Here is a 14,390-nt window from a genome sequence, read left to right on the forward strand (position 1 = left end):
CCTTTAAAGTCTGCTTCAATTCAAGTTATAAGGGGGGCCAATTATCCTGCAGAGGGTGCGAATTTATTATCTCTATAATTTAATTTAAATTGGAAAAATTGCCAATGAGGGATATCAAAACACAAGAATTGCCAACGGGGGGACACATTTTTGAAAATTGTTAAAAAGGGTTGATAACCCCTTTTGAGAGGTTGATAACCCCATTTAGAGGGTCAATAACCCCCTTTTAGAGACTTGATAACCCCCATTTCGTCCCTTTCTAACAATTTTTCAAAAGTGTGTCCCCCGTAATTCTTGTATTTTGATGTCACCTATTGGCAATTTTTCCTTATTAATTTTCCATGAAAGTCTCTACGCGTCTTTTTCGTGTTACTTTTATGAGGAATGCTAAACTCAGGAGCGCGCCCTTGAAAAAATAGGTAAAAGGAAGGCCTTTCAACTCATTTTTTGCAAGGGCGCCCTTGAGTCTAGCATTCCTCTACTTTTACATGGTGTAACCTGGTATAGTCCACTATATTTTTTTCTTAAAAAGGTACTGTATGGCCTACACCATAGGATGACCCAAACCGTCTACTTGGGTTGCGCCCAAAAATTCAATTCCATAGGATGATCCCAACCCTCCCATCTATAGAGGTTTCCATAATATGCAGTGGATCGGAGGGCTAGGACCATCCTATGAAAATGTGGCCCATCAAATGAACAGTTTGGATCATCCTATGGTGTAGGATTGTACAGGCTTACACCATATAAGAACTCTGCAAACAAACCCCTGAAAACTAAAAATCCACTTCTATAATCCCTTTGATGACTAGACCCACATGTAATGACAACCTTATTAAGCCATTGGCCTTTTATTAGTGACTGTGGATCAATGAGATGAAAGATAATTGATGCTATGGACTTGTGAAAGCCACTGTTATAATGAGTAGCATAGTTAAAGAATTCAATCAATCCAAATGTAGAGACAGAAATATTTTAGCTCACTGTTGCTCTCCTTTGGCATAGCTACCCCTCCTACAAAAGATTAGAACCAGAAGCTCCATCTCCCCTTTGGGGTGATTAAATCATTTAGCTTATGAAACAGAGAATCTAGAGGTAAATAATTTTCTTTAGAAAAATTGAATTAGTCTTAGCATTTACCAGCTTTAGCGCAGGTTTTATGGAAGTTCTCCACAACTCTTTCACCCCACAAACACATATTTACATTAATGTGTTTTTGAGGGATGCTAAACTGATCGGCGGCCACGCAGAAACTGGTCACAAGGGCGCCACCATTGGATCCACATCATTTGCTTTTACCGTTTTCAGTGCCATTATAAATGCAATCACCATGACGTAGACCCAACGGTTGTGCCCTTGTAACCTGTTTCTACAAGGGCGCCTGTCAGTTTAGCATCCCTCTTGTTTCTTACCTAAATCTTATGAGTTTTAGGTAATAAGTTGTAATTATATTTCCCTAGGCCATGTTTGGAAACCATGAATTTTTTTTTCATGGAGTATTAGCTTACCAATGGTAAGAGAGGGTGGGAGAGGGAGACTTCAGAGGGATTGAGTGAGGAAAGGTCAGTCATCTCCCATCCAAAATCAGTCCCCATATAGCCCTCCGTAACACCAGATTGGGGTCAACTTATGCTTTGAGGATTGATTCAATTCTTTACTATACATGTGGCAACTCTCATCTTCCATGTTTAAGCTGGGTCTATGTTTCATTTCATTCTCAAACCAATCTCTGTTTATGGGCATGGTTATCAGTTATAACCCTCCAGTTGATTTTGGCTTTCTCCACTTTTTAATGGAAGCATAATCTGTTTCGTGCATGTACAGTCTTTGAGCTGAATTTGTTGGGTCATGGATGTCGAAAATTTTAAAATTTGAGCTTTTCTGATTTCAATATGATTGCAAGCTCAACCTCCAATTCATTTTCTGTTAACCAACCACAATTTTTAGAAGTTGAAGTACACAGTTTTTTAGAAGCATAATCTCTGATTGCATGGGTTTTTTTTTTTCAGTTTCTTCAGTTCTTGCTGTTTAGGTATCTTTCTCCAGTCTACTAAAAAGAAACTTAAAATTATAATGATAAGGTACAAGCTATTTAGTTCAAAAGCAAATGATAATAACTGGGAACAATATCAATTGGATGCTAAACAATTATGATATGACAGTAACAACACTTATGCAGAACAGTAACAATAATTACGAATAATATTCAAATTTAGCGGCGGACAGCCAAGTTATTCGAATTCCTTTCAGAAGCATACCAATCTTGTAAATGATTGCTGATTAATAATTAATCAAATCATGATTCTTGGAACTGTGATTTGAAGATCTCAGGCTGAGATGCAAATGCCTCCACCAATTCCTGCTTTGTCAGTAGCCTGGTGGAGTAGGGAAACGTCGTATTAGGAAGCTTAATTGCTTCGAACTGTATGGGCCTCACCAAAAAATGGCTCCCAATAGCAGTAATTGTTTTCTCAATGAAATTATATTTTGAAGGCAAATAATCCTTCATTGTGCATAAAAAATCATCATGGCGCCTTGCCTGGTACAGAAATTGTGTCGCATTAATTAAATAACCTTCAGATGAAAGGAAATTTTGGAAGAGTAGATAAAATAATGCCAGATGTTTGACCATGCAAAGCATAAACTTTTAATTTGTAAGAATGCAAATAAAGACAGGCCCACCCACTTCTCAGAAAAATCTAGAGTGTTGATTTGGGATTTTGGGAGCATAGTCAACACTCTCTCTGGTTTCTTCAAAATAGCTAGAAAAAGATGACATTTTGAAACCCCAGATAAGAACCTGCTATAATAAAAAAATATTACTATTTTTTAATTATCATGAAAATATCATCACCTTCATGAAAATTTTCTGAAGGATTCATTAGCCGACCCCAACTAGTTTGGGGCAAAGGCTTAGTTGAGTTGAGTTGAGTTGTAAAAATATCATGATGTTTCATGATATTTTCAAAGATTTTCTTTTACTAAGGTTTTAAAATTAAATAGAATGATAAAAAAACTGAAAACAGCTGAAAATGTATTCTAAAATATTTATTTTTCCAATTTTTTCACGATAAACTGAGCAACGAAAAAACATAAAAAAAAAACATCTCCCAAGATTTTCCTGAGAAATACCTGAGAGGATGGGAAAACTGATCAAAACACTAGAATCCATGCAAGATTGTGTTTGGAACTTTGGGTTCCTTCAAGTGTCATTGTGAAAGATCTGGTAAAATGCAGAGAGTACAAAGCAAGCCACATACTTTTGAGTCTTGGACATAGCAAAACTCAATACTGAACACTTAATAAGAGGAAGGGAAAACTGATCAAAACACTAGAATCCATGCAAGATTGTGTTTGTGTGCAATAAATTATACCCTCTTGTACATAGTTATGGTTTCTATTTATATTCCTGAGTCCTATTAATGTCCTAGGGAATCAAATGATGACATTAATCTTGACAAGAACGCCTTAATGAAAATCATCAATAGTAAAAAAAACCACAAAATTGAAAGAAAAGTGAATTAGAAATATGGGACATACCAATCGGTACTCAGGAACCCGTATGGGTTGTTTCAAGTAAGCCATATTCCTAACATCATAATCCCATAAAAATGATGTGTGATGGATCCATCGATATTTGGTTATAGACTGAGCATTTCCACCAAACTTGCAGTTACCAAATACATAATCTAGAGCAACGCAACATCAGGCATCCAATTAGGTGATATTCATTTGCTTCAAAAAACAAAGAGATAAGGGTTCATCTAGTACTTTACCAAAATAAGCATATAAGATTGATTCAGTAAGCCTATAGGTGACCACTAATAATGCCTCAAACGACAAAAGACCAAGAATGGCAGGCCATTGCTAGCCTCAAGTACAATATATGAATTTCAAAATCAAATACTAAAAAAATATGATACACTTAAAGGTGTCCCATTCTGAAGATTTAAAATCAAAAGGCCCAAGAGTCTAGCACCTTTAATGAGATATCTAACTCAAAATATTATTAATGTCATATAGTTTGCTTTTAAACTTCATAATAATAACGAGTAACATTCTTTATTCAAAATAAATTATAGTTTCCTTTTGAACTTGATTATAATAAACTTGATATAACACACTGTTTTGAACTTTACTCAATCAGAATAGCTCAAAGACAGCAGCCATCAAATTTGGAGCCAATTGGTATTTCATTTTCATATCAATCAATGTTCATTGCAGAATGTGGGCTGCAATAGTGCAATCACTTTTCATGATGGTTATTAAATGCAGTGTTTTCAAAGAAACCAAAAGTGTACGACTCAAGGCGAGGTGCATGCAAAACGCAACAAGGTGCAAGTCCAAAGGCAAAACTCCTAAACGGCGTAAGATACAGGGTCAAAGGTGGAAAAGGCAAACTTCATGAAAACATAGGCATATGTCCCAGTATTATCACAAAATATTAAGAGACCCAGGGAATAATTGTTTCTTTTTTGTGAATTCATTGAATTTTAGAAAATTTCAAACCATACACATTTTTCAATATGCTACAAACAATGTATGAGCTTGCTTGGTACAACATCTCATCTCAAGCAATATCTACATTTTTTTATCAGTGCATGGTACAAGGCAATGAACTAATAAATTCATTGATTAAGGAAATGCTCAATTTTTTTTTCTGAAGTTATGATATAATCTTTTGAAGAAAAGAAGTTAGGATAATAATCCATATACCATTCTCGCGGAGACGGAAATCACCAATGCGTTGGAGTACTTCACCATACAACTGGCCAGTCCAAGACATGATGGGGCGGGGATATGGCTGTAATCCAGGAATAGCATCCTTGTTGCAGATAAAAGTGACAAAAACGGTTCCACCGTCAACAATAACGGTGCCTCCTCCAGTAAACCTTCTGATGACAGGAATGCGATCTCGGACCACAGTTTCAAGCTCAATAAGTTCAGAAGGTTTCCTGGAATCAGGGATTACATCAATTTTCAGTTCTTAATTTTTTTTAATTGTCTTAACTAGTTTCCTTTACATGCAGAAGGGTGCATTTTGGTGTACACCCAATTTGTAGTCTGGATGCAATTTGGGCCATGGGATTGCAGGTCACACCCAGATTGTGATTTGGGTGTACATCCAAGTTGAAGATTACACAGAAAATGCAATCTAGAAAGGTCCATATCTATGTCATAAATATCATTCTCGCGAATTTCTCGGCAAGGGTTTAGGATTTATATTGCGAAAAAGACGATCAAATAAAATTAGGGCAATGATAAATGCGCACCCCCTGTAGGATAATTCGCACCCCTCTAACGTGAATTGACATTAAAAAGCGTTAAAGTCTGCCGCATACCCACCTTTAAAGGGGTGTGAACTATCCAATAGGGGTGCAAATTTATCATTGCCCTAAAATTATTTAAAAATATATAACATATATTGAAATTAAGAAAAAATAAAAAATATTTTAAAATATAGTAAAAATATAGTGATATAATCGCTATATTATCGCGACACAAGAAAAATATTGCTATATTTTTAAAATTTTCAGGTTTATATCAGGATTATGTCGTTTTATAAAAATATCGTGATAAAATCGCTATATTTTGAAAATATAGAAGATATTTGCGACAAAAGTCCATATTGCAGTTTGAGTGTGTACCAAAGGAACCCTAAATAAATATCTTATATGGAACCACACCTTCAGGGCTAGAGAAGTTACATAAACAGTGATGTGTGTTGGATCAAAATAAACCAATAGAACTTAGCTTCATCAAAACTGGAAATATTATTAGTTGAAAAACTGAAATTCAGAAATAAGTGACGAGAAGATTTACCCAGATACTCCCATGACTATAGTAGAAGCATTTGTTCCATCATTGATGATGCACCAATTATCTGAAGAAGTCCGAAGAAGCCTCTCCTCCAAATGAAGTTGCTGCAAAATGGACATTGCTTTAAGTCTGACTATATTCATTAAGGGAAGCCCAACATCTCTAGCTCGAGATATAGTCATCAATCGACTAGAATTCAATCCTCCGCCACTACAATTCTTATATAAATGTAACCACAATCTCAAGCTCGATACAAAAGTCCGATCGTCAATTGAGCCTTTTATCACATACAAAGTACATTGATTACACACCCATTCCCTCTTTTGGAAAATATCACCTCCCAACCTCCTTTTCATCTATGTAACACCATGATGCTTTGACTCTGACCTATGTCGAAAAAATTTGATTTTCCTTTCATGCCCAGGCATTAAACCAAGGAATTTCCCCTGATCCTTTTGTTATCAAGGTTATAGGGAGATTTTTTCTCTATCTTTGTTGATCCTTTCCTCGAACCTAGGCTTTGAACTTCAAAAAGGAAGTGGAAATAGCCATTTATAGATCTGATCCAGTTCGGCACGGGTCAAAGACGACTTGAGTATAACTTGTTGCCCTCTTTATATAAAGGTTTCAGTACTAAAATAATGCACTAAGCTGCGTTTGGAAACCATTCTCTTGATTCTCATCCTGGAATAAAAAATTATAATGATTTTTTTAGTGCTCTTGGTAACAGCATCACAAAGTATTTTTTTTAGCAGAATGATGTTTACTGTGAGAAAAAAATCTAGATTAACTACAGTTTTAAGATAGATGTTTTTTTTTAAGGTAACGATAAGTTTTAAGATATATGTGTCATCACTCTTTAAGAATAATGTAATTGAATTGGAGAGATTTATCAGCCGTTAAGTGATTCTTAATATCAGCTTGATATATTGTTTAATCTAATCCCATAACCGCATACGTAACTTAACTTGCCACCCAAGTAAAATGCATAGCCATGTAAAAAGCATTTTCTTTGGAGTATGAGGTGTCAGTGCATTTTCTTTTTCAGTTCATGTAACAAATACTACATAGCTTAGAGCTACAGTGAATTCTAAAACAAAGGCCAGTCAAATCATTCAGGGTAAATATTTCAGCTAACCCAGAGGCACGGATAAGCCAGTAAGTAAACTCCAACACATGGTTTCTTTTTTCACCAGTCAGTCAATGGCAAAATTTCATTCTCAAAGGACATGTTAGCATTGTTTTGTAGCTAAATTCTGCAAAATTTTCTACTTTTGTCAACATTTTCAAATGAAATAACACCAAATATTTTCTTAGCTAACCCCTGAAGGATGCCCCTTGTAGTTTGTTATTAGTTAAAGTAAGAACTCCATTCAACAGAGTGCTTAAAGTCTGTAATAGTCTAGCGAATAAAGCAAATGTGGGTTGGACCAATCAAATATGGGTCCCTCTATGGAGCATTAGTCAAAATTTCTGTAAGCATAGAGCATAATTTTGAAAGAAATTCTTTAAGAGCTTGACCTTATAATAAAAAATATAGTAAAAAGTTCTAAGAGGTTCAAAGGCATCAAAAAGTAACTAGCATGTTGTAAGTCTAATTTTGTAATCTCTGCAAGCACTACCATGACTATTGCCTAAAAGAAATATGGAAATAAAACGCATGTTACTATGATGACACTTCAACGATAACCTTCTAAAGGTCAATATACCCACATTACAATATACCCACATTACACTTTTTTTGAGAAGTGGTAAAGAATATATTAATGAGAAGAAAAGGAAAACAGGGGGTCCGGTGACAGAGATGGTCAGAACAGTGTAGAATGGAAAAAAGGGAAGAGAATAATTAGAAAAACAAAAAGATAAAAAGACAGTCCCTCAAGGGGGAAGGAAATAAAAAATCTGTAATTCGCTCCTACCCACTCTGTCCTTGGCTAAACTATCACTATTAGCTGATCTTCTCACATGCCTAAATGAAATGGAGGATCCCACTACTAGGTCCAAGATCGCATCTATCCAACGCGTAAACCTCAAAGTATGGGAGAGACTCCCCTTTAGCCATCATATCACATTAAGGGAGTCCCCTCCACTATCACTTTATCCATGAGTGAGTGGTCGAGGAGCCTAATACCTTGAAGAGCTGCTCTAATTTCTGCCTCATTAGAATCTGTAGTCCTGATATGGAATGAGAATGCCCATCTCATTGCTCAGCTTTCATCATCTCTCAAAAGGCCACCTACTCCTGTTGGCCCTGGATTACCCATGCTAGAACTCTCAAAGTTTAACTTCAGATAGCCTGGATATTGAAGACTCCATTTTTGGGAGATAGAGACCGTCTGATTGCCGCAGGAACACACCTCACTCCATCCATGCCATAGGTCATAAGCTGACACAAATTTGAAACTAGGAAAGGCCCTCACCCGTGAAATTGTTAGCACCACCACCTTGGTGAAGATATAATGAGGACTTTTCACTAGCCCCCTAAAAACCTAGGCATTACTTTCCTTCCATGTAACCTAGAAAGTGGCTAGTAGTATGACATTCCAGAGGACCTTTCCTTTATTTCTCCATGAAGCATAGGCACAGCTTTCCAGAAAGTCATGTACCTTGGATGGGGAAACCCATAATATGCCGAATCTCCTAAATATTTTACCCCCACACAAATCTGGCAACTTTGTAATGAAAGAAGATGTGGTCTACTAGTATAACTACCCGGTCTGCTCATAGCGGCCACAATTTTGGGCATTTCTTCTCAAAATGAAGGGATCAAAATCTTATTTCTATGAATTTATACTAAATGTGGGGGTGATGTTTGCTCCCCTTCTCTTAACTTAGGAAATTATGAAATAAATATCTTTGTAAGATTTGGAATCTATGGTAAAGAAGGAGAAACACATTCGTTCATATTGAAAATTCACATGTTTTGAACTATTTTCCTTTTTAATGTCACAAGAACTTCAACAATTTGGAATGATTCTTAGAGTTGGTATTCTACATTCTTTTAAGACAATTGTGAGGTAGCTATGAGGTGGAAGAAGGAATTCAAGATCTATTTATACCCAATTGCTTTCCCATGCTCTGTTGTAATAGCAAAAGAGAGAAGAAAAATTGCTAAAGGCATTACAATAGTTTCTTAAAGTTACGGGTTTTAGATATTTTCTCCTGGAATATAAGATAGAATAACATTTGTAAAAGAGAGATCGAAGAAACTGCTTGTGTGTTTTTTGTAATTTTTTAAGCTTCTTTTCATGCCACGAAAGTTTAGAAAGAGATAACTTCGAGAAAACACACCTTCAGCCATTGCAAGAGTACAGAAATTTAACCCTTTTGCCGGTTTTTGTCTATGCAGAATTGTGAATAAGGCCAGCTTGGGAATCTAAAAAAAAAAAAAGTTTGTTCTAGAAAAAGAAACAGGATGCCAAAAAAAAAAAAAAAAAAAACTCCTACATGGAATTCTCCAAAGTTGTCGGTCCTCATCAATACTATTAGGGCAAAGAAATCAACAGACACCCAATAAATAAATAAAAACTCCTTTGACTCTCCCGAATTATGACCGCATCAACCGAGTCCTCAACCGCGTCGTGCCGAGTTGACTAGGATTTTCTTTGGCCGCATTCCGTGCCCCATCCGCCTTTTTAAACACTTAATAAATATCTCATTTGTACACAACCAAACATCTCGAATGGAATACATGCAAAGATCATATAACCAACAAGACAAGCATAGAAGTTAATCATACCATAGGAGGAGGTAATATTCAACTTTTGAGGTATAGAAGCGGGAACAACTTCAATCGTACCATACGACTAAGCAATAGCATGACTAAGAGCATTTGAAGGAAACTGGTAACGAAACTAAGGCACATTACAGACCGTTTCCAAAAGAAAATGCTATAACTGATCGAAACTAACAAAAATAAACAAATACATTAGATGCTATTTTCAAGAACAAAAAAACAAATAAATTAGATGAAACAATGGAAAATTTGGCCAATCACAATTGAAAAAATAAATCTTCATATCAATTGGGGATAAAAGCCAAATCATTGAACAAAACTAGTGGAAATTTCAGCAAATTGAAGAGGTCAAATGTTATAGATGTTATGCTTTGTGAATTGATTTCACATAGCATGAATTCAGTACAGGAAATTAAATCAGGTAGAGGTATGTAAATAAGTACCCCAACTAGTTTGGGACAAAGGCTTAGTTGAGTTGAGTTGAGTTCAGAGGCATGTAAATAAGTAAACATGCATGAGCATAGTGTTTACATACATTAATACAAACACAATTTATAATTAGAATACCAATAAGTATCACCAACAACTCATTCTTGGACTGAGGATAGTATTCCTGACCATGATTCTCAAAACAGCTTAAAAATCTCTTTTTCTTTTATATGAAGCACATCTCTACTACTCCTAGTTGGTAATGACCGAATTAGTTATAATCCCACAAAGCTAATGTGAATTTCAGCCAATGGAAGTACGTCAAATGTTATAGCCAAGGCAAATCGAAAAGAAAATGTGGTAACTAAATGAAATTATAGGCATTTTCCAATTTCAAATGAAAAATGTTGTAACTCATGAAAGCAAATTGAGAAAACAAATACATTAGCTGAAATTAATGGGAAATTCAGCCATTTGTGATGAAACTAAGCAGATTACTTGAATTAGACAAACTGTGCAAAAAACCCACTTAATTCTATTCAGCATACATTGCTGAATTCCTGAGCAACGAGTTTGGGAATTTCTTACCACATTTAGGAGAGGGGTTGGGGAAGGCCGGCGACTACATGAGGGGGAAGCTGTCATAGAAGATTTGCCCCTTGCTTTACAAAGATTGTTATGAACTGACTAAACGTATAGATTATCTCGGAACGCTAGCGAAGCTAATAGTACATTTTCCAGAATAATGTTCTTCATTGATTTTAAAAAAAAAAGAGTACTTACATGTTAAATAGAAACCCACTTTGCAGCCACTTATGACTTCCTCTAAAACTCGTACCAAACCAATTTAGATGTTAGGTACCTTACCAATATGCCAAGAGCTCCAGAGCTGATGGACCGCGTTAGGCAAGGCCCTTTAAACATGTCCCATACCAAGTTGTGTCCCACCTAGTCCCCACACCTAGACTGGCCCCCACTCAAGACCGTAACACTAGACTCCTACCCATGGTTTTAAATTTCGGTGGAGATCGAAACCGAAGTTTCCCGAAATTCCATTTTTCACCATTTACCAATTTCGATTAAATGCCATTATTTATTTTAAAAAAATGTTACAAAATTTCGGCGGAAATTTTGGAATTTCGGTCCTGAATTTCGAACCAAATTACAAAATTTCGGTCCGAAATTTCAGTTTTCGGTGGGGTCCGAAACGGTCACCGAAACCGAAATTTTAAACCATGCTCTACCCATACCAAACAACTAGATAGCAAACTCACAAGCTACACAAATCTAAACTAATTTATCCCACCAAAGTAGGGCCCATAGGAGAGTGGGTTTTCTAGTAGGTTTGAAACCCAAACCCTAAACCCTAACCTTTCCCACTTGTTGTAGGGTACTGGTCTATGTTTTCCAGACTGTCTACCTAAAGCAGAGGTTTTAATACATGCAATAAGAGGACTCTATAAGAAGATGTTTTGAGCTGTATATGAAATACAATGAATAACCACAAAATTTTCTTTTTGAGGAGTTCCTGGATCATTATCTAATCCATTACAATCCAACACAAATGAGTTTTGACACCCCACAGGAGCCTGATGCTTCTTTTGTAGGGGAAGCCCAAAAAACTAATCTCAGAAAATCCATTTTAGAGTTATAATAATAAGGGTTTGTGAAGAAAGGAACTTTGGAGAAGGAGATTCAAACCCTTGCATCTAATATAGCTTGGATTGAAGAATCTCAGACGAAAACAACCCACCAATCTCATATTTTTCTCAACATAAAAAACCCATAAACCCAAAAAAAAAAATCATAGAGAAGTGAGAGAGAAAGAGGAAGAGATCAAGGGTTGAGAGAGAGAGAGAGAGAGATGGGTTTTGCTCCTCATCAAGAACGTACCTTTACTGTGCAAGTTCAAACCAAGCAATCAGGAGAGAGAGAGAGAGAGAGAGAGAGAATTTGGCAACCCGTAAAATTTTTTGGGCGATGATATTTTCAGTTTTTCACCCCCGCAGTCATTCGCCCCACTTCAACGTGACTTGAGTCATTTCATTTGACATCAAAAAGCGTTAAAGTTGCGCAGTTCACGTTAAAAGGGGGGTGAATGCGTGCTCGGGGGTAAAAAATATTAATTGCCCCGGATTAAAAAATAAAAAACTCTGCTCCAACCGGATTTACCTTTTCCGGTTTTTTTTAGCAGCTAGCAACTCATCACACTAAACACTAGTTTATGAGATTTTGTTTCCTGATTTTTAAGGATTTTCATCCTATGAATGCTGATTTATCATGAAAACAAATTACTGGCAGCCAAACGTCGTGACAAGGGCATGTTCGGCTACCATGATTTATTTTTCATGGGGGTTGGACGGATGAAGTGGCAAAAAATCAGGAAACTGCCGATCAAATTTTGAGTAGTGGTTTTTGTTTTCTGATCTTTTGCCCCCCTTCTCATCATCAGAGAAACTAGTTTCCTGTTTTTTAGAGACTTCACCCTCATCTCCACTTGAAGACATCGATTTATCATGGAAAAAAAAATCCTTGGTACAAGCAGCCATGAATTTGTTTTCTTGGAATATTGGCTTACCGCTTACCAATCATGAGAGACAGTGGGAGAGGGATAGATATGAGAGGGAATGAGAGCAAGGAGGACAAGAAAAGCTTGAAAAACTAGGAAACAAAACACTCCGCTTGAAATATAATCCCCTTTTTCTTGATTTTTAGCCACTTCTCAGCATGAACTCATTTGTGGCCTCTCAAGTCTCCTTCTCCAACCCACACCCTACTCCTCAACACTTGGAAACACTAATTTATCATGAAAAAAAAAAATCATGGCTGGCAGACATGGTGAGAGAGTGGTAGGCAGGGTGGGAGACCAAGAAAAATGATTGTGCAGGAATGAGGAGCCGGTCCAAAATGGTTGAAAAATAAGAAGAAAAAACTATATTTTGATTAGAGCTTTTATTTTCCCTATTTTCAGCCACTTCTCACCCTTTTCTCCCCTTGTGCTCTTAATTTTGTCCCTCTCCCACCCTCCTTTTCCTTTTCCACCACTAGATAATATTCTGTGAAAAGAAATTCATGGCTGCTAAACATGGCCTAAGTTTTTGGAAGCAAACAAAACGTGCATATGGAAAGCAGGATTATAGTAGGTTACAGAGGAAGGGTAGTAGTAGGATAGGATTATGTTGGGGGTGCAACTCGGGTCAATTTTTGGGAATTCGGATTGAGCTTTTACAAGTTAATTTTTGGGAATTCAGGTTGAGCTTTTACAAGTCAATTTTTGGGAATTCAGGTTGAGCTTTTACAATAATCCGAATGATTCCGATTCATTTTTTAACAAAATCTCAACCCAACTCGACCCAAGTTGCACCCCTAGATTATGAAGTAAAGAGGACTTCATAAATAATTAAAATTACAAATCTTAGGGATTTGTAGTTTCAAAACTCAAATGTTTATTCGTGCAAATTTATTGTTAAGATTTTAGAAAGAATATCCACATAAGTTTTATTTGAAATCGAAGATATGTTTTTAAGTTTTAAATACATTCTTTTTTCTCCCTACAAAATAAGATCATCTAAATAGAAATTGGTATTAACAGGAATCACAAAGGAAGCACTAAGGATTAAGGAAGCGTGTGGGAACTGTGATTCCCCTAAATTTAGGAAGCAAGAAGAAATTAACTTCTAAAGTGATCTTCCCATTCCGATGAATATGGTATGGATGTTAAAGGGGCATTGAGAGTTTCTAAGGTCATGCCATGAGTGGATAGTGCCTTTAACGACGACGTTAACCTCATTCTAAAGTATCTTAGACGGTTCCTACAATATTTTGAAATCGCAAATAAAATTTTAGGTAATGGTTACCCCATGAAATTCCACCTCCAATGAAAATCTCTTATCAGACAAGCTATATAACCAGGTTGTTATTGATACAAGCATAGCAATTGTAGGAATTTTTTTTGGGCCAAATCTGTTCTGATAATGTGCAAATAAATAAAAAATGGCAATCAGACAAACACATAAAACTAACATGGGTATTCCCATCACAAGACCTCATTTGGAAAAGGAGTTTTTTAAAACTGATTATCTTCAAACCTTGGGTCTAAGAGATCTGTTAAATCTCTCAGCGAATTCTATGGAAAAGAGCCAACGAATCTATTGGCCGAGTAATCTAATAAATCTTTTTCAAAAGGTTTATCTTCAGAAAGGTAATGTTCCTTTCAACAACAGTCGGTTACGAATCTAAATCAGTCTGCAAAGAAATTGATCTTCTTAGATGGAAGATTAGCATCTTGACCCGCTTCGAGGGAAGGGTCTGTCCTCCTTTGTGCTCAAAACACAATTTCTTGGATAAAAATCTTCATTCCATTATACAAAAACCAAGGAGTGCTTATATAAAACACTCAAGGATA

The 14,390-nt window shown here is 36.2% G+C and overlaps 1 protein-coding gene across 3 annotated transcripts; it reads right to left on the bottom strand.

Moving 5' to 3' along the window:
• Positions 1-2,048: 2,048 nt before the first annotated feature.
• Positions 2,049-12,021, bottom strand: LOC143857816 (Biotin/lipoate A/B protein ligase family). 3 transcript variants are annotated; one of them, XM_077368320.1, is made up of 5 exons: positions 11,879-12,021; positions 5,824-6,504; positions 4,717-4,955; positions 3,541-3,689; positions 2,049-2,375 (listed from the first exon to the last, which is right to left on the bottom strand). In XM_077368320.1, the coding sequence occupies exons 2-5, from the start codon at positions 6,174-6,176 to the stop codon at positions 2,328-2,330; spliced, it is 789 nt and encodes a 262-aa protein (XP_077224435.1). In that variant the 5' UTR covers positions 6,177-6,504; positions 11,879-12,021; the 3' UTR covers positions 2,049-2,327. The 3 variants fall into 3 exon arrangements, with proteins under 3 accessions (XP_077224435.1, XP_077224433.1, XP_077224434.1); XM_077368318.1 differs by having other exon boundaries at positions 2,049-2,539; XM_077368319.1 differs by lacking the exon at positions 11,879-12,021 and adding an exon at positions 10,574-11,835 and having other exon boundaries at positions 2,049-2,539.
• Positions 12,022-14,390: the final 2,369 nt, after the last annotated feature.

The sequence above is a fragment of the Tasmannia lanceolata genome, unplaced genomic scaffold (genome assembly GCF_043159265.1).
Source record: "Tasmannia lanceolata isolate RefF3 unplaced genomic scaffold, GAP_Taslan_0.1 ptg000025l, whole genome shotgun sequence".
Lineage (NCBI taxonomy): Eukaryota > Viridiplantae > Streptophyta > Magnoliopsida > Canellales > Winteraceae > Tasmannia > Tasmannia lanceolata.

What these genes read in the sequence shown, in the direction of transcription:
- LOC143857816 (XM_077368318.1), bottom strand. Translation starts at nt 6,176, where the DNA reads ATGAAAAGGAGGTTGGGAGGTGATATTTTCCAAAAGAGGGAATGGGTG. An exon ending in TTTCCGTCTCCGCGAGAATG is followed by an intron (nt 3,690 to 4,716) that starts GTATATGGATTA and finishes GCGTTGCTCTAG; the next exon opens with ATTATGTATTTGGTAACTGC. An exon ending in GGGTTCCTGAGTACCGATTG is followed by an intron (nt 2,540 to 3,540) that starts GTATGTCCCATA and finishes TTTCTGTACCAG; the next exon opens with GCAAGGCGCCATGATGATTT.